General features: G+C 33.5%; 1 protein-coding gene across 10 annotated transcripts in view; it reads right to left on the bottom strand.

The window, feature by feature from the left end:
* LOC139486261 (uncharacterized) overlaps positions 1-19,588 on the bottom strand; it is a 91,954-nt gene that overhangs the window by 14,672 nt on the left and 57,694 nt on the right. For 4 of the 10 annotated variants that reach the window (XM_071271056.1, XM_071271058.1, XM_071271057.1 and 1 more), the window contains 3 exons: positions 18,941-19,045; positions 18,105-18,203; positions 16,149-16,594 (listed from right to left, as the gene is read on the bottom strand). The exons of the other annotated variants lie outside the window; for them this stretch is intronic. In XM_071271056.1, coding sequence (XP_071127157.1) covers positions 16,313-16,594; positions 18,105-18,203; positions 18,941-19,045 — 486 coding nt within the window. In that variant the 3' untranslated portion in view covers positions 16,149-16,312. Of the gene's footprint in view, positions 1-16,148; positions 16,595-18,104; positions 18,204-18,940; positions 19,046-19,588 lie in introns of those variants that run through there. 10 annotated transcript variants of the gene reach the window in all.

Genomic DNA, 19,588 nt, shown 5'->3' with positions numbered 1-19,588 from the left:
TGGGTTATAGGGAAAGTATTAAAAGGTGTCTCATTTCATCTGTAAAAACAATAATTGAAAATGTTCATGTCGAGAAGACAGATTAAATTTAATATGCTGAACATAAGAAACTGAAATAAACGAATATTACACCACCTCAATAAAGGGACTCCCCTTATATTTCATGTGATTTGTTTTATTTTCCTATAATCATTTCTGAAGACTGCATGAATCTATCACTTACAGTTTTCAAGTTATATTCATTTGAAAATTTTAGAAAATTAAATCCCATAGGGTTCTACCCCTATTCCTCCCTCCTTTCTACTCCCCAAAATACCCCTTAATAGACCCCAATGCACAAACGAAAGATTGATGGCTCACCTAGACATATTAGTCTACCATTTTATGAAATCCTAAGTCAATCTGACAAGCGATTTTGGAGAAACGCTGCGGACAAGTTCATTTTTTAAAGTGGCGGAAGAAGAAGAGGTAGAAAAAGAATAATAAAAATAATAAGAACTGAGCAAAAACAATAAGTCTCCAAACTTTGTTTGGGAGACTTAATAAAGAATATATGTGTACTTAGATTCAAGCTTATGTAATCTCGTGTGATTATGAGCAATCGTAAAGCGAAGAACCTGACGTTATATATATATAAATTGCCCGACAGATGATTTACTTATCAATGCATAATGGGCTTTACTATTATTAGTTATATTGCATTTATACCGCAAATAAGATAGCAGCTGCATCTGCTAGTGACTAGCATAGAGACATACTGAAGTTGAACTTTTTTTGCTTTTTTTAATAATATTGATTATAAAAAAAGAAGATGTTGTATACAAGTATCCACAAGAGACTAAAATGACTTCATTATTACTATCATATAATTCATTTCCAATCATCATATAGTTATTAAAAGTACCGTCCTCGCCATGAACTGTTTAAATGCCTGTTAGCAATTTTTTCATACTGCAAAATCTACTTTATATGTAGTAATTTTTAATTTATTCGAGAATTGCCCTTGGTTATTTTTCTTGTTACATGTAAATATCAGAATCATACATTGACTGTCTGCAAAAGTAAGGTGAGTCAATGCTGTATCTATTATAATATTCAAAATAATAATCAAAAACCGCAAAATCTCTATAAAATTGTCAATTCAGGGGCAAACCTAAAAATCAGATACCCAACCTGGATTACAATTTCAAAGCAGGTAGAAATTAACCTAATGAACACTTGAACTTCTGTCTGATTTTATCAAAACGCTTTGGTTTTTCGAATAAAAGTCAAAAACTGCAATTTACCCTATGTTCTATTTTTATCCATGGTGGCAATGTTTTCTGAGAAAACAGAAAGAAAATAAAACTTTAAACTTCATTCTAGATGACATTAGAATCATTCAGCTAAGGTTTTGTTAAATTTGTTTTAGCAGTTTCAGGACGGACAAATGAAGACGACGGACGACAAGTGTTGGCAAAAGGTCACATTCCCTAAGAAAGGGTAAACAAAAGAAGGATTAAAAAAATTATCATAGATACTAGGTTAAATATTGTGTACGTCTTATGTGCGTTTCATCTATATACACATTCATCAGTGGCGCTCGATTCAAAAAAATTTGAACAGCCAAAACAAGAGAGAACTTAAAAAGCATTAAAACTAAAGATTTGGAAAGATTATTTTTTTCTCAATCGATTAATGAATTTCGAACAGCGGTTTAATACTGTTGCCTTTATGTTTTTGCCTAATAGTAGTACGACGAACGCTTTATATACATTGGTGCGTTTTTAATAATCTTAAAGTGCTTCAAATAATTCAAAATCTTATAATAATAAATTTAATTTCACTCTTTGCTATAAACTATTTGACTCAGACAAAACTTCAAACTGCTGATAAATCATCATTTACGACACAAGTCCTATATATATATATTGATCATTTAACTATTACGTACAAAAAGATTGCTATCTATTTGTCCTATTTCTTTTTGATAAAAACTTCTACCGTATCACAATGTTAAACCCTCGGTTCTACTTTATTATAGATTTAATTTATATCTCACAGTGTCACGAAAGCAAATACATAGTATGTACATGCTTGTACATGTGTATATGTGTATTTATATTTTAAATGTCTTAATATGTTATATAGTTTTATTTGTAATAAAATAGCTTTACATACCTCAGCCTTTTTTGGAATATCAGATACTATACTGAAATGAAAAAAAAATTATCTATTGATTTTAATCAAATAATTTTAAATAAAAAAATAAGTTTTAGTTATTAGGGAAGGTACCATTTGTTTTTTAGTAGGTTATGCTCGGATAATTATTTTACCAAATTTTCTATTTTTTAATTGTAATCTTTGTCACTCGCCTGTCTTAATTTTCTTTGTTTTTCAATCTATTCAGGGTTTTTTACTAATTTATCCTGACTTTTTTTACATAAAATGTCATTCTGCCTTTTTTGTTTTGCAGAGTTGCTTAAAAAACTGCTGCATGAAAATAACTGTTTACGAAATCAAGTTAAATAGCACTAATTCATGTTAAGGTAATATATGTTTTTTTCTCTAAAAAAGTTAAAATCACAAAACTACTGAACTCCGTGGAGAATTAAAAACGGAAAGTCCATAATCAAATTGCAAAAATCAAAAGCTCAAACACACAAAAAGAATGGATAAGAATTTTCGTATTCCTAACTTGTACAGGTATTGTCTTATGTAGAAAATGGTGGATTGAACCACATAAAATTTACTGTTTATAACGTCTTTACACAAAATCCATTAGAAGAGTACTCTCAAATTAGTACCTAGTGTCTTTTTGTTGTTGGGATGTACAAGAACCCGGCCACGTTATCTAACACTGGTTACTAACACTTCTTATGAAGTTTGGTTTATAGTTGGCTCATTCGCAATCATACATTTTGTAATGTTATTAGTACATGTATGTTGGTTATGATGATTGTCAGTATATTGTCCCAAGACCAAAGGTACTGGTTACCTGTGGTGTAAATGGTCAAGCTACGTGGATATTCTTTTATGAGACAAGAAACGAAATATGAAGCCAAAAAAAGCCAACAACACACATTTATCAATATATTAACTCTATTCACCAACCTAAATCATCAAATTGTACATGTTGTATTTCAAGCGATATCTAATAAATATTTTAATTACCTCTTCTTTAGATCGGTAAGGGTCTGTATGAGATCTTCAATGAACAGTTTCTTGTCAAAGTTAGGGGGTCGTTTGTCTGTAATGTTTCCCAATTCAATGTCTTGGAAATCTTTTAAATCACCTTTCAAGTTCATATATGCGTTCAAGAATGAAATTGCATGTTTTTCTTTAAGTAATTGTTCAAGAGTAGAAAATAATGACGTACACCTAAAGTGAGCCTGTGTTCTATTTGCTAAGTCTACCTTCAGCTGGTCTGTTTCCAAACATTCAAAATCTTCAACCTCGGTTATTTTCACATCGCCTTTTGAATCTATGACCTGGTGAACCTCTTGTATAGCAAGTTTTATTTCTTCTGATGTACATTTTGCTTTCTTTTTTATTTCTGGCAAATGGTTTTTTTCAATTTTACTTAGTATCTTTGATGATTTCGCCAACTTATCTCTCATTTCGACATACTGTATTGTGGCTTTCTTTCTCATCTCATCAGCGACTTGGTAAATCCTGGAAAAATTGTGCCCTTTATGCGTAGATATCACACATTCTCCGCATATCATTGATGTGCATTGTGTACAATACAATGAAAAATCCATATTATGTACCGTACAATTCAAGAAATTTTGAAAAGCAGTGCGATCAACAGATTTTAAATCCGTTACGGTATGATTTTTCGAAGCCGGAATATTATCGTGTGGTGTTCTGCATAATCTACACAAAGCTTTTCTACATTCGTAACAAAAGTAAATACCATTATTCACACCACAAAGACTACATTTTGATGTCGACGTCTGTGCCATTTTGTCAAGAAGAAGGAAGTTGTTTGCAGTCTACCGTGACAACGATACAATCACTGTATAACAACGTGCGAATTGTAAAATCATTTTATTCTTAGTTATTGTTGTCAACTACGTTTATTGTAAATACAACTAACAGTAAGTGTCAATAGCGAAAAACATTAAGATGGTTAACAAAAATATACTTAGAAAATAAATTTTGTGTGAAACAAAATATTTTAAATACAGTCGAGTTAATGCCAAAGTTCGTGTTTGGATAATATGTTTGTTTTGAATGTAAACATATATTATTGATTAACTTGCTGTATATTACTACTAAAATAATTACATACGTTTTCAAGTTTATTCGTTCAGTGAATGTTTACTTGTTTTTTGTAATATAAATTTAAAATTGAGTAAAGCCATTTCAATGGGACAATTTATAGTGTGTTTGTCTATGTTGTTATGCTAAAATTGAGAATAAAACTGGGAAATGTGTCAAAGAGACAACAACCCGACCAAAGAGCAGATAACAACCGAGTGCCACCAATGGGTCTTAACTGCAGCGAGAAAATCCCGCACCTGGATGCGTGTATTAGCTGGCTTCTAACAGTAAGCTGTCTACTTGTTCAGTGATAATGTAAGTCATGCTTAACTCGAAATATATTAAAGAATCTAAACTTGAAAATCCTGCAACACTATGTTTCGGGTTAATGTGACGGTATGCGACTGTTATCACGTTTAAACCTGTTGTAATTATTTGCCCCTGTCCTGATAGTCTACACAAGACTCGTCAGTGACCTGTCAGTGGCGTAGCTTGAATGTATGCTCAGATTCTCAAGCATCCACATCATTTTGACCAAAAAAAAATAAAAAAGCAGCAGTTCAACTCAGAAGTCTCCAAATGTAACAAGGCTGAGGATATAAGGATAACGTGTATCATTTTCGAAGCAGTATGTCTGGTTTTTCATTTAGGATCATTTAGTTTATGTATACAAGACAGTTCAATCGCAGAATAGTGTTTCAAGTTAACTTTTGTTCGTTAAAAAAAGTCCACGTCATCGGCTAAGGCAAGCGGAGAGGATGATGATACACAGACCATGAACATGTTTCATCTGAAAATTAACCTAGTGGAGTGATGGCTTCTCATCTGACTATAGCAACTAACAACTAAAACACCATATCCTGATATCGTTTCTTGTGACATGGTCAACGACGTGATAATTCCTAGGCTTATGAATTCCCGTTTCTATCTAGGTTCAAAGACTAATTTTATTTTCAATTAAAGAACAAAGTTTCAATGTTCCCCGCCATACACAATACATGCCATATTTTATCTATGTAAGGGAATAACTAAAAAAAAATCCACTTTTTTCTCTTTCTTTTTTATTTTCAATATCGAAATAAAAGCTTCACAGCAAATGAAATGGGATTTCCATTACAATTTATATTTCAAAGTTAAAAATATTTGATTACGACTAATAAAGACATTGCTGATGATATAAGTTTCACTAAATCTGTCAAGAATTGTACACATGAAAGTGAATACAAGACCGGACGGTCGGACGTCCGGTATTTTTTATGTCTCCTGCAACGCGTTTAGCTAAGTAATCAAAAATCAAAAACCCAAGGTTGTAGACTCAAGTTCCTGGAAAGGGGAGTCACTTCAGTTCCTATATTTCGAAGTTCCTTAATTATACAGAAGTGCCGCTGTGAGTCCCTTTTTGATATGTCAAATATAAGATTGGGTGGGAAACTTTTACATAAAATATGCATGAATTGAATGATGGTAGTTTCGTGGAAACAATAAAATATGATTGAAAATATAAATATATGAATTGGTGGGTATTTTAAATTTAAACAATAATTTAACTAGTGTCGGATTCTTGGTGAGTACATATGCTGAAATAGAAAAAAAAATCTGCATAAAAAGGTTAAAAAAAATCGGATCGCTCCGCTCGGCAAAACATCAACATCATTTCAACCCTGGCTACGCCACTGCCTGTTGTTAAGTGGTTGCCGTCTGTTGACATAGTTCAAAAAGGTAACATTTGTATACCCCTGGTTAAAAGTCTTTAATTAATTACTGGTAGCAAAAAAAGATCCGAGGCACACACAAAAACCGAGGGAAACACTTCAAACAGCAGCATTGATCTATCTCGTAACTGTGTTATTGACTTTCAATTTTTATGGTATGCTTTTTCTGTAAGCCTTTTTGTGTTTTTTTATTTTTTTCTCTCCCGTAATTGTGTTATTTATCTATGATAATGTCTGAGCTCTTGTCTTTCGTTTTCGATTATGTGTTTCTGTCTTGCATATGACATGGATCTGTATCTATACATCCCGTCACTGTGTTATTGTGTCATGGTAAATGCTTGTTTATATCTGTATTTTATTTTTGTAATGATTAAATGCCACAACTTTGACTGCTGTATCCCTATTTTTTATCTATTATGTTTGTTTTTTTTGTTCACGAATCGTTGTCAAGATAATGGAATTTGATACGAGTGCCACACAAGTGAGAGATGTTTAGCTACCTAAAAAACACTGAGGTTTATTTCAACATTTTCTACATAATGCCTGTATCAAGTCAGATATATATAGTTATCAAAGGTACCAGGCTTATAATTCATCACGGCAGACGCGCGTTTCGTATACATAAGACTCATCAGTGACCAGTAATCTATGCCTGGGATAAGAAAATCCATAGTACAGAATTTTGAATAATTCAAACTTTTGCAAACAGTAAATTTATAAAAATGACAATATTATATTCATGTCAACACCCACGTGCTGTCTACTGGGCTGGTGATACCCTAGGGAACGAAACATTCACCAGCAGTGACATCGATCCAGTGTTGTAAAATAGTTATCAAAGGTTCCAGGATTATAATTTATTACGCCAGACACGAGTCTCGTCTACTGATCCAAATAGTTCAAATACAGCCAAACAATTTTAAAGCTGAAATCTGTTGAAGGGCATTTAGGACCTCAATTTCCAAAAAATGCCAGGAAGATATTTTTCTTTCTACTACCAACAAAAAACGTCAACTTACATTTTTTGTAAAGAAATTGGTTCGATTTGGGTTAACAAAACTCACATAAATCGACAAATTGTTATCTTATATTTCGTTAATGTGTTTTGGTTTGCACTTAAGAGTTTCCGTTGTTTTGTTGTTTTCTTCTTACAGTTGATGTGCTAACCTCAGTTTTGGTTTGTTAGCCGTATTTGTTTTATCTCAATCGATTTATGAATTTCTAACAGTGGTATACCATTGCTTTTATTTACGGCCTGCATCCCGATGACATTACAATTATTCCGACATATTCGAGATATTGTGAGTTTATTTTAGAAAGACAATGACCTTATCTTTTTAACTCAATTTAAACGGATTTATTTTTTCAAGAAAATACAGTTGTAACGAGTACACAGTGTAGATCAGTGTAAGCGTGTCTTTTTCTATTTTAGAACGGGTTCTTTACCAGTTGGATACTGGATCCAAAATTGTTCTTTTTACTAAAATTATAGCAATTAATCTTTATTTATAAATTGACGTCAACGAACCAAAATATGTACAACTGCTCTTTGCCATCTCTAATAAACTTTCTATAAACTATTCTACTTAAAATATGTACACTCAGTCTGGTACAAATTTGTTCTGGTTAAGAAACAAACTTGTCCTCCTGGAACAATAATGTACCCTACAAATTTGCAAACTTGTCTTTGTTCTGTTGTTACAATTATGTACTTTACAAGGTGATCACACAGACTCACACTTGTCCTAAACGGTACAATACGGTTCAGCTTGTAAACGTACAACGTTCATTTTTTTTTTTATATTAATAAGGCCGTTAGTTTTCTCGTTTGAATTGTTTTACATTGTCGTATCGGGGCCTTATGTAGCTGACTACGCGGTATGAGCTTAGCTCATTGTTGAAGGCCGTACGGTGACCTAAAGTTGTTAATGTCTGTGTTATTTTAGTCTCTTGTGGACAGTTGTCTCATTGGCAATCATACCACATCTTCATTTTATAAGTCCAAGGCACCAACCTGTTCTTTATTACACTTAGTAATACTATCTTATATATACGATCCAGCGATTTCGAATATCTACGTACCGTACTTCAGGTCTTCGTCTTCTAACGTACATTCTAACATGACGTCCTTCAAACGCTTTGAGTACACACCCGTGGTAAAATTTGAATATATTGCATGGGCTGTTCCGATCGTACTCCCACGTCATATGCTTTTTTATGAATGAGTTTCGCCACGTTATAATACGATGACGTTAGAATATGAGCATTTTACGGGAATATACACGCTTGAAAACCCGAATATCATCACAACATGGCAACGTAAACAAACAATGCTAAAATGTGTTATAAGCCATATTTGTTTAAACATTTAAGACATATAAGTAAATTATGATTTAAAATAATTCAAAACTATCTATATGCGTTATTTCAAATAGTTTAAGCATGTCACTAATTCAGTTTGCTCCGTTCTTTTACGCCAATTTGATACTGCGTTTTTTTATGGGAATGGCAAATATTTACCTCCACCTAGAGCGCTTCGATCCAACAGAATTGCCGTATTTGACCTATTAGAATCGAAATAATTCATGGGGGCTTGAATGTATCTAGATTTTACCACGGGTTGTCCCTTTATGCCGATATTTTACCCCTCGCTATCGCTCAGGGTAAAATATTTGTCATAAAGGGCCAACCCGTTTTAAAATCACGATATATTGTACCATTCATGAAGATTTGATGTTCTACCAAAGTGCCTTCATACCAGTATCTGAGTCTCATTAGGAACATTCTTTACATTTGACATCACCCAAATTTTACCCGCGAAACATCTTACTCTTCTTCTATGTTTATTAACGTATTATACATGTTATACAAATGTATAAAATGAAGCTTCAGCCAAACAGTAATTAAGGTAAAGTATTGAACCTATGATACAAAATCATCACACAGTTTTTAAAGAAATAATCTTTGGAACAGAATTAGAGATTTGATGATTGTAAGACAAACTTTAGAAGGGTTTTAAGTTATCATGTGCTTTCTATACAAATGTTCACCAATTTTGAAAGAATTCAAGCAGTAATACTTCTAATGATAAATGAAACAAATGCAATTTTTTTTCAATTTTCAAATGAAGTTCATCAAGACAAAGATTGATGCAAAATTTTCCTGAAATCTGTGAAATAACCCTTTTACTATAACTTGACATCAACTGCTTAAAACCAATTTATACTGCAATCAGCTATTTTACTATACAGATAAAGCTATACGTATAAACGTACGCTTTATTCGTCAATGACCCCAACTAACCTATAAGCCCCGCCTCCTTATTGTATTTCATCAACAGCGTCACGTCACGACCATGACAACGTAAAGTAACAATGGTCAAACTTTTATGAATTTAAACTTTTATGTCTTCAAATTGGTTATTTATATACCATGGTTATCAAATGTTATCAATTAAGTTCATTTTCCCTTTCTAGTTCCTTAATATGTCAATGTTTGACCGCCTGGACTACGCTCATAGGGAAATACCCCAAAATGGTACCCCAAGGGGGAAATTCCAAACACTTTTTTTAACAATTTTTGTTACCTAGTTTTTTCATTTTTAAATATTTTCTCGATTTCAGTATAAAGACAATATACGTATAGTGTCTTGAAATATGAAATTTATTTGTATTCGGCACAAAACGGGAAAATGCTCGGTAGAACCTAGCATTTTCCCTTTTCTAAGCCTCATACAAATAAATTTCATATTTCAAGACACTATACGTATATCGTCTAATTATCATATTACGTTATGAAGTTTTAAACACTTTTCAAGTCTGACGTGCTGCTGTCTCATGAACATACATTTTCAAATATATTTGTTTACCATGAATGAGTTTTGAACAGCGGTATTCTACTGTTGCCTTTATTTAAATGATCAATAAGAAAAACTGAATTGATTTTGCCATGTTTATTTAAAGATTTTAAATTGGCTGTCACAGTAAAGTAAGTGATCATTATGGAGACTGAAATCATAACTGTGTCAATCTTTTTGTAGATTTTAAATATTTTGACCTGATCTTTGAATTAAGATTCAAAAGGCATACGTTTTACTTGAATCTAATCATGAACAATGTTTCCACTAAATAGAGACAACCTTAAACGGTTTAAAAGAAGTTTTAATTTAATATGTGTAAAGCTGCCATTTGTTTGTCATAGTAAAGTAATGACCATGTTTTTCTCTGCTTCGTTTTTTCTTCTAGACTGGATGTTTGTTATCATCTTTTCCAAAAAAAAATGGGGCTCTACTACAAGCAGTTTTTAAGATGATAGACAAGGTTCACGAAGGATAAAGTTGGCTTTAAATTTTGGACGGTATTTAAATCGGGCCAAAATAACAAATTTTGCATAGAAATTTTTGTAATAAGACAAAAACATTTGTGTAGGTACCTTCCTTTGAAATTTAAGAAACTATGATCCCTGAAATAAACATTATTTGTATTTTAGGTCAATTTTGGTTATTTTTTCCATAATTTAATAGTTTTTGGCATAATTAACCTTGGCCTCCATCAATGATCCAAAAAGATTTTATATTGATGAATTTCATATCAAAATTGGAATATTTTTGTTTTAAACATTTTGGATTGTAAGTGGCGGACAAGTTTTTCCTAAAGCTTTTAGTTCTGAAAATTGCACAAAATCACCATATTTTAACAAAATGTTGAAAATGGCACTAGTTTAAAGAATAGTATGTACTTTTATGAAAAGAATTGATTTATTTAGCATTAAGGCTTTTGAAATAGACCCATTTACGAATCGAATTGCAACCTTGTTGGTGTTTTATGATAAAATTGATATTTAAGCCATCTTGTGCCATAAGTTAACCTTGTCCTTTGCATTTTACCCCTATGTTCTATTTATAGCCATTAAGGGCATGTAGGTTTGAAGTCTTGGTCATCAGATATATTTTTAAAACTAGATACTCTCATGATGATAGTTTCAGAGGAGAAGATTTTTGAAAAGATAACTAAAATTTACAAAAAATTGATAAAAATTTACTATAAAGGACAATAACTAATTAAGGGGTCAATAGACAGTTTTCATTCATGTTGACTTATTTCTAGATCTTTCTTTGTTGTACATAATTGCTGTTTACAGTTTATCTTCATCTAAAATAATATTGAAGATAATAACAAATAAAACGCCTTGTAAAATGTGTGAACAGTTGGTGCAAGTGTGGACACAATATTCAAGCTTGTCAATGTCTGAATTTGAATTGTGATAAAAATTTTGACATAATATAGGTTTCTGTCACAAAATAAATGTGGTTAAAGATTTTAAATTTTTGAGATGGGTTGAAATATGTGTTTTCATTTTCAATTGAAGATTTCTTGCTATTGTGCAGTACTGTGCAATTGAAGATTCTCCCTTTGATCCAAATGGTGAAGTTGAAATCATCCCTTCGTAAATTTTACGGACGCCATCACGAGTTGGTTTACCGTTATGGAATAACCGTTTCACAAATGATATCGGATATGTTCCTTACGTCGTAGCTACAATCCCCTTCCCTTTCATGAATTTGACCTACCGAATTAGACAATTTACCGGATTTGTAATCACATAAGCAACACGACGGGTGCCGCATGTGGAGCAGGATCTGCTTACCCTTCCGGAGCACCTGAGATCACCTCTGGTTTTTGGTGGGGTTCGTGTTGTTTATTCTTTAGTTTTCTATGTTGTGTCATGTGTACTATTGTTTTTCTGTTTGTCTTTTTCATTTTTAGCCATGGCGTTAATTTGTCAGTTTGTTTTAGATTTACGAGTTTGACTGTCCCTTTAGTATCTTTCGTCCCTCTTTTTTTTACCACTGAGTCGATGTCTCTGCTGGTGGACATTTTGTCCCCGAGGACATAATCCGCACAGTAGCAAAACTACAATTGCATGAACTCACGAAGAACTAACAGGAAACTGGCTCGGACGTCGCCCAGTATAAAAAGGTCCGAAACACACGTCACCATGGACACGGTGTCGTCTGATACGGCAGGTGTCCCCTCACCACAAGACATGACAAATATCCCAAACACGACTCATTCAGATCATCGTCCTAGTGACAACAGCAATATTACACATATACAGCCTTGTTCAGTTCTCCTTAAAGACATTTTGGTTTTTGATGACACAGTACAACACTGTCGCATTTCAAAATGTGAGACCAAAGGCTGCAAAACTTGTGCTATTTTAATTACAGATGCTGAATTCACTAGCAATTTGACCAAGAAGTCATATTTTACCAAAAGTTACGATGATCTGAAATGTAAATCGATAAATGTCGTCTAGGGATTAGAGTGCAACCTTTGCGGATTGGTATACGTCGGTGAAACGAAAGGAAGGCTAAACAAACGTATGTGCAGTCATAGATCAGACATTAACCTCAATGCTAACGACATTCTATACCAGCATTTCAATCAGCCCGATCATTCCATCGTTTCTATGACAGTTCGAATTATCGAAAAAAATATACCATAGCTAGAACAATCCTAATCTTTCAACGACTCTCCGTAGACAAAAAGAAGACTACTGGATTAGACAATTGGGAACTGCAACACCGTTTGGCTGCAATGACAAAATTGATGGTATAGGTATTCTATCTAGTCCTTCGTGCAACTCGGTGAATGTGATGAATATTTTCAACTCGACTCCTCGACGTAGACGTAGTCATGGCCATCGTCATTATACACCACCCTCTCTGCATGATGTCTCTATTAATGACTTGCTGCCATGCATACAAAAACCGTTAGGTATTCATCACATTCGCACGAAACTTTTTTTATTACCCCTTTCAAAACTTCATTCTCTGTTCAATTTATGTTTTGAATCCACTGTTACAAACCCTCATTCAAACCAATACAAACTACAAGCTATAATTTCGGATATTGCTAGTCACAGACTTTTGAAGCCAGTTCGCATTGGAAAAGATGAAAAAGAGAAAAGATCTTTTCTAAATCTTTCCTTTGCCAACAAAGGTCTCGATGGCGTCAACCTAGGCAATATCCTTCATCATAAATTAGTTCAATCGAAAATACCTCCTTATTTCAAAGACCAGTCTGTACCAATAATTTCTTATACCTATACCAAACCTATTGCAACTAAAATTTTCAATTACAAACGCGTTTTGCAGGATCTCGATATTGACGAGTTAAAGTCTTAACCTCCTGATTGCACTTGTGCTAGTTCCCAATTCACATACAATCCTGCTGGCCACGTTATTACCGGTGACCTTAACATTGTTAATAACACTTCTCTACGAAACGTGTTATCGAAAGCTCCGAAATATCGTGAGCCTAATCCATCAATTGGAAATACAATTTTAAAATTTTGATGGATTCAGTCGAGGATTATGCCAGGCAATGGGCTAAGCGCGAGAAGGAGGACGTAGACACTCTATCCGAATGGATTAAGGCAGTGAGGTCGTTAATAAAAATCAGAATTAAGAAACTGAATGGGTCCATCAATGCCCATGCTACGTCAATCTTCAAAGATCCAAATGTTGCTAAACACCTATCTGACCTCCATGATAAATATGGTGTTGTCCCCGCAGACAAAGCCCCAAATAACATTGTTTTTGTCTGTAAAAGTCATTACATTAATTGCTTTATAAACGAATTAGGTATAGACAATTCACTTGGAAACCCAACATATACCCTCACGACACTTACCAAAGAGGAAATCCTGGATAATCATAGGTCTGTTCTTTGTTCCTTTGATATTTCAACCAAAGATGAAGAACTGGATCTTCCATCACTGTATTGGATACATAAACTACATAAGTGTCCTTACAAACAACGGTATATTGCTGGGTCTTCCAAGTGCTCCACGAAACCCCTTTCTAAATTATTAACATCAATTTTATAAGCAATCAAAGACGGGCTTCAAAGTTATTGTGAAACTGCCTATTCTAGAGGTGGCGTGAATCAGATGTGGATACTTAAAAATTCCAAAGATCTTTTAGAGTACATACAATCTAACTCTCTTTCATCTTGCAACAGTATTAAAACATTTGACTTTTCTTCTCTTTACACAAGTATTCCACATTCCAAACTAAAAGACAAATTAAAAGAGTTGGTATTACTTTGCTTCATAAAAAAGAATGGCCAACGTAGATACAAGTATCTTGTCTTAGGGAGGGATAAATCCTACTTTGTAAAGAATCATTCTGATTCAAACAAAAAATTCTCTGAAACCGATATTATCAAGATGCTTGATTTCTTGATTGACAACATATTTGTTACGTTCGGAAGCGTGTTTTTCAACAGACTGTTGGCATCCCAATGGGAACAAACTGTGCCCCTCTACTTGCTGACTTGTTTCTTTATTATTATGCGGCTGACTTCATGCAGGAACTTCTAAGGAAGAAAGATAAGAATTTAGCAATATCCTTTAACTCTACTTTCCGCTATATAGATGACGTTCTTTCATTGAACAATTCAAAATTTGGTGACTATGTGGATCGCATCTATCCCATCGAATTGGAGATAAAGGATACTACAGATACAGTTAAGTCGGCTTCATATCTTGACTTACATCTAGAAATTGACAATGAGGGTCGGTTGAAGACAAAACTTTACGACAAAAGAGATGATTTCAGCTTTCCAATTGAGAACTTTCCATTTCTAAGTAGCAACATTCCAGCAGCACCTGCATACGGGGTATATATCTCCCAATTGATACGATATTCCCTCGCTTGCATTTCCTATCATGATTTCTTGATAGAGGGTTACTGCTCACAAAGAAGCTATTAAACCAAGAGTTCCAAATGGTGAAGTTGAAATCATCCCTTCGTAAATTTTATGGACGCCATCACGAGTTGGTTGACCGTTATGGAATAACCGTTTCACAAATGATATCGTATATGTTCCTTACGTCGTAACTACAATCCCCTTCCCTTTCATGAATTTGACCTACCGAATTAGACTATTTACCGGATTTGTAATCACATAAGCAACACGACGGGTGCCGCATGTGGAGCAGGATCTGCTTACCCTTCCGGAGCACCTGAGATCACCCCTGGTTTTTGGTGGGGTTCGTGTTGTTTATTCTTTAGTTTTCTATGTTGTGTCATGTGTACTATTGTTTTTCTGTTTGTCTTTTTCATTTTTAGCCATGGCGTTGTCAGTTTGTTTTAGATTTACGAGTTTGACTGTCCCTTTGGTATCTTTCGTCCCTCTTTTTGCACAATAGTGTGAAATGAAGGAATTCTTGCTCATGAGCAATATTGTGCTATAGCATTAAATTATGCAATTGAAGATTTCCTGGTATTGCACAATACTTTATATAATAATTCACACATCATATTTATATATATATTTGGTGTCTATCTCCTGTCATATGAGCATGATAAGTATGTTTTGTTTTAAAATACAAATAAGAAATACAGATAAATGCACAAATAGAAAATTTAATTAAAACAAATTATGACCAAAAAAATATTCCCCAACCCCCATTTTCTGCTAAACCCACTTTCAGTAATTGCCCTTAAACTCAAATCCAGCTTTTTCTTTGTGGTATGATACTTCACTGTACAATTTCAGAGAGATCCATACACTCGAAACTAGAAAAATGATTGTTTTTGGCCAATAATTCCTGAGTGTTTGGGGCAATAACCCCCAAAATTAGATTCCAGCTTTCCCTTTGTGATATGGTACCTTATTCCTAAACTAAACTATATAACCCCAAAAACCAATCCCAACCTTCCTTTTGTGGTTTTTAACCTAGTGTTTAAATTTCATAGAGATCCATTCTCTAAAACTAAAGTTATTGTCCAAAAACCAAGTGTCTTCAGACAACAACAATTTGATACAATTAAATATTTGGTCGTATAAAATCTTCAAATTTCCTTAATTCAAGGGTGGCAACTCAACAATGGGATGCCTGATTTATCTGACAGGTTAGGGCAGATAGAACATGTTTACCCTTTGTCGAATTTGCTCTATATGTTTTGGTTTTAGAGATATAAATTTGGCCCAATTGTTTCAGAGGAGAAGATTTTTGTAAAAACTAATAAGAAAAAATGACAACAGAAGACTTTCAGCAAAGCTTATTTTACTTTGAGCCAGGTGAGCAAAAAAAAGATGGTTTTCCAAGCTTCAGAACACCCCACATGTTCATCTTCCAACACATAATAAATACTGACCAATAAAACAGTAAGCAAAAAAAACTTTTTATTAGATAAAGATCCAGAACCTGTAACAGGATTTTTTTATGGAAAAGTGACCACCCATCACATTACATTCTATACAATTAAATATGAGTCTACAAATAAAAACAGTTTCAGTCTACATGTTTACAAATGTGTTTATCTGCTTGGTTAAATCTTATTTATCAGGTACAGCATAGCCTGGTGCTACCAAAGGTCCCTCTTTATGTAGAAATACAGCAGGCCACACAGTCATTCTGTATTTCTTTCCTTTCCGTCCTGAAAACCTGAATTGTTCTTTGTTGAACTTGTCCCCTTTAACAGCCCATCTTATTTCCATAGGAGGTTGTTGAATACACATGTACCAGATTAGGTCAATACATTGTTCCACATAGGTCACAAGCTCCTTACTAACTGGTTCTTGTAACTTTTGTCCTTTGATGTGATTATCAAAAATTTCCTGTAATATTGAACATGCATATGTTAGCATTATCAAACAGTATGAAGTCTTTTAAATCATCAAATTAATAATGTATATTTGAAAAGATCAAAGATCCTGAGAGGAATCCAAAGTGACAATAATTGACTGGGCCAGGGATGGTGGCCAAACTATATTATGGTATAAATTGGCAATAAACAAGTATTCTGAGAGCATTGCATTGCAATGCATACATGTAGTCCCCCCAGTTAAAAATTAGTTGTACTGTTACAAAATGCTAGCTTGATCTATAACTTGTCTTGGTGTGAACAATATAACAATTATTTAATCAATATATTCAAGCATGAAGAAAAAAAGTGTGGAAAACTGATTATTCAAGTGACTTTGAATTTTCTAAGTCCAAGAACCATAACTCTCCACAAAATCTTTGTACCAGAACACAATTCAAACTTGATCTGTAACTTGTCATGATAGAACAATGAACCAATTATTAAATCAATATCTTCACGCGTGACGACAAAAGGTGATAACTGAATATTTGAGTGAGTTTTCAAAGTCCAAGGACCATAACTCTGCACAAAACTATCAGACCGAAACAAAATTAGAACGTGATCTGTTTCTTATCATGATAAAACGTCATTACCAAATATTAAAGCAATATCTTCCAAGCACAAAGTGGAAAACAAATTTGCCAGACAGACAGAGTGCAAACCTAAAACCACCTTCCAAATCGTCAGTAGGGGACTGAAAACATTGGATTAAAACTGATATTACAACATAATACCTATATAGTGTATGGAGCCAAATAGAAGCTTTATTATAGGTATTAAAATATAAAAAAAAGACTAGTCATTTGTGAAATTTCTAGTATTTTGATCTGATTAGAAACAGTAAAATATCAGTTTAAATTTGTGAACCTCTCCTTTTAATGAGTTTATCAGAAATTCAAATATTTAGCAGCTAACACATAAACTGTTCTACCATACACTTTATTCCATTTTTTGTACATTAAGTAGCTTGATATCACTTTTTTACTTTTCACATTCCTAGTGCAAAGAGTGGTGAAAATTTGTTAACACGCTACAACTCCATGTCATGAAGCTGCATTCCAAATATTAAACAACTCCCCTTAATAGAAGCTTTAAAAATATTACAAAAAAGTTTCCTAGGACAAAATTATAAGTTGCAACTTTACAAATATACAATCAAAAGGCAAACAAAAAGTGACTCCATTGTGGATGTAAAAATTATTTACACATTACAAAATTATCAACCTGCTATTAATTCATTCTCCTTCATAGAGGCCAAGAAACCTTAGATAAAATATTTATCCTATGTCTTTTGGATAGAGGATCAGACACAGTATCCCACAACAGTTTGTGACTTTACCAAGGCTGGCTTTCTTAATGGTAACTTGTATATCTGTTATTTATTTTAAGAAATTGGGTGTTAGTATGGTTAGTGTAAACGTATTTATTTTGTCATTTTATATTGACTTGCTCTAAGTATAAAAATATTAGTTATTACAAACTTTTTGCAACACTTTAACAGAAGCAGGAGCCACAATCTTTCTATATTCTCTAGCCATCTGTTCTGTTTTAGTTCTCATTTGCTCACTTGCTGGTTTAACCTATAAAAAAAAGACAATAAATTTAACCCAATTTTTATATTTTATGACCAAAATTATTATACCATCTATACACATGCATTATTAACAAAAGTCTATACACTGCACTGAATAATGACTTGGATATATTCATAGACAAGAATGTGTCTATAGTACATGGATGCCCCACTCGCACTATAATTTTCTCTGTTAAGTGGAGAGAATACTATAAACTGAACTGATTTGATTGCTGGTGTTTAACATCACCTTTCAACACTTTTCTTGGATAGATCTCTAATGTCAGTTTTTACTGGCTGAGGCAGACTGAGTGCTTGGAGAAAACCACAGACCTTTCCTCTAGTAAAAATTTCAATCCTAGTCAAACACACATAGGAGTCACCAGAAAAACTAAATTTGCAACTGATTTCAAAACAGTTATCATAACATGTATTGTCAACTTTATTAATGATCTTTATAAAACAAAATTTGTCCCATGACACAGATAATGCTCCCGCTTGCATATCATATAAAGTTACATAACAGTTAGAGTGATGCTACCCAAATTTTTTATTGATTCAATTTGAGTTTTGTAGTTATAAGTATTGTGTATAAGTTTCATAATATTTGGTTGAGGCAAACAGGGGAAAAAAATAAGCAATTCGTTTTGTTAAGGGGCATAATATACATACAAACAGACAGACGAGGGTAAAACTTAATGCCAACTCTGGGGGCATAAAAGAAAACATAAATTAATCTCTTACCATTTCAGGACCAGAATCAACAGGATTTATTACTGGTGGAATCATTTCTTCTATCAATCTATCAATTTGCTCTTGTGAAACTTTCTGGCAGAAATCGTAAATCACCTAGTGTAAAATAAAGAAAAACACTGAATTACTTAACATAATCAGTTACATTTTGTTTTTGTCAAATACATTCATTGTTCTTAGCCGTTTCACCAATAGCTGCCCTGGCAGAAGCTACTCTGAAGACGATGGCTTCCTGGGCTATTGTGGCACATGTTTGAAATCTTCATATTTTACAACTCCCCCAAAGAGCAGATAACAGCTGAAGGCCACCTTCTTTGTTAAGTTGATATCCTCTACATCTGGTTGAACTTAAACCTTCCATGTGTGCCAGCACAAAGTCAGGAGCTTGTGTTTTTGGTCACTCTATCATATCTGTTTTTGTTTTATTGTTTTGTACATACATCATGCTGATATGGCTGTTTTCTCTTTTGAAATGTTTTACATTTTAAAATATTGTGGGTGTCTTTTATCTCTTTCTACAGTACGCCCAGAGAGTATGTAATCGCGAACTCTAATCACCGATTTCCGTGTGTAGCGGATTGACACTGCGAATCACGGATTCTACTCCCAATTTCCTCCAAAGATTCTCTCCCAACACCG

The sequence above is a fragment of the Mytilus edulis genome, chromosome 8 (genome assembly GCF_963676685.1).
Source record: "Mytilus edulis chromosome 8, xbMytEdul2.2, whole genome shotgun sequence".
Taxonomy (NCBI): Eukaryota; Metazoa; Mollusca; class Bivalvia; order Mytilida; family Mytilidae; genus Mytilus; species Mytilus edulis.
Note: the sequence above shows the minus strand (reverse complement) of the source record. Positions and strands in the feature narration are given on the sequence as shown.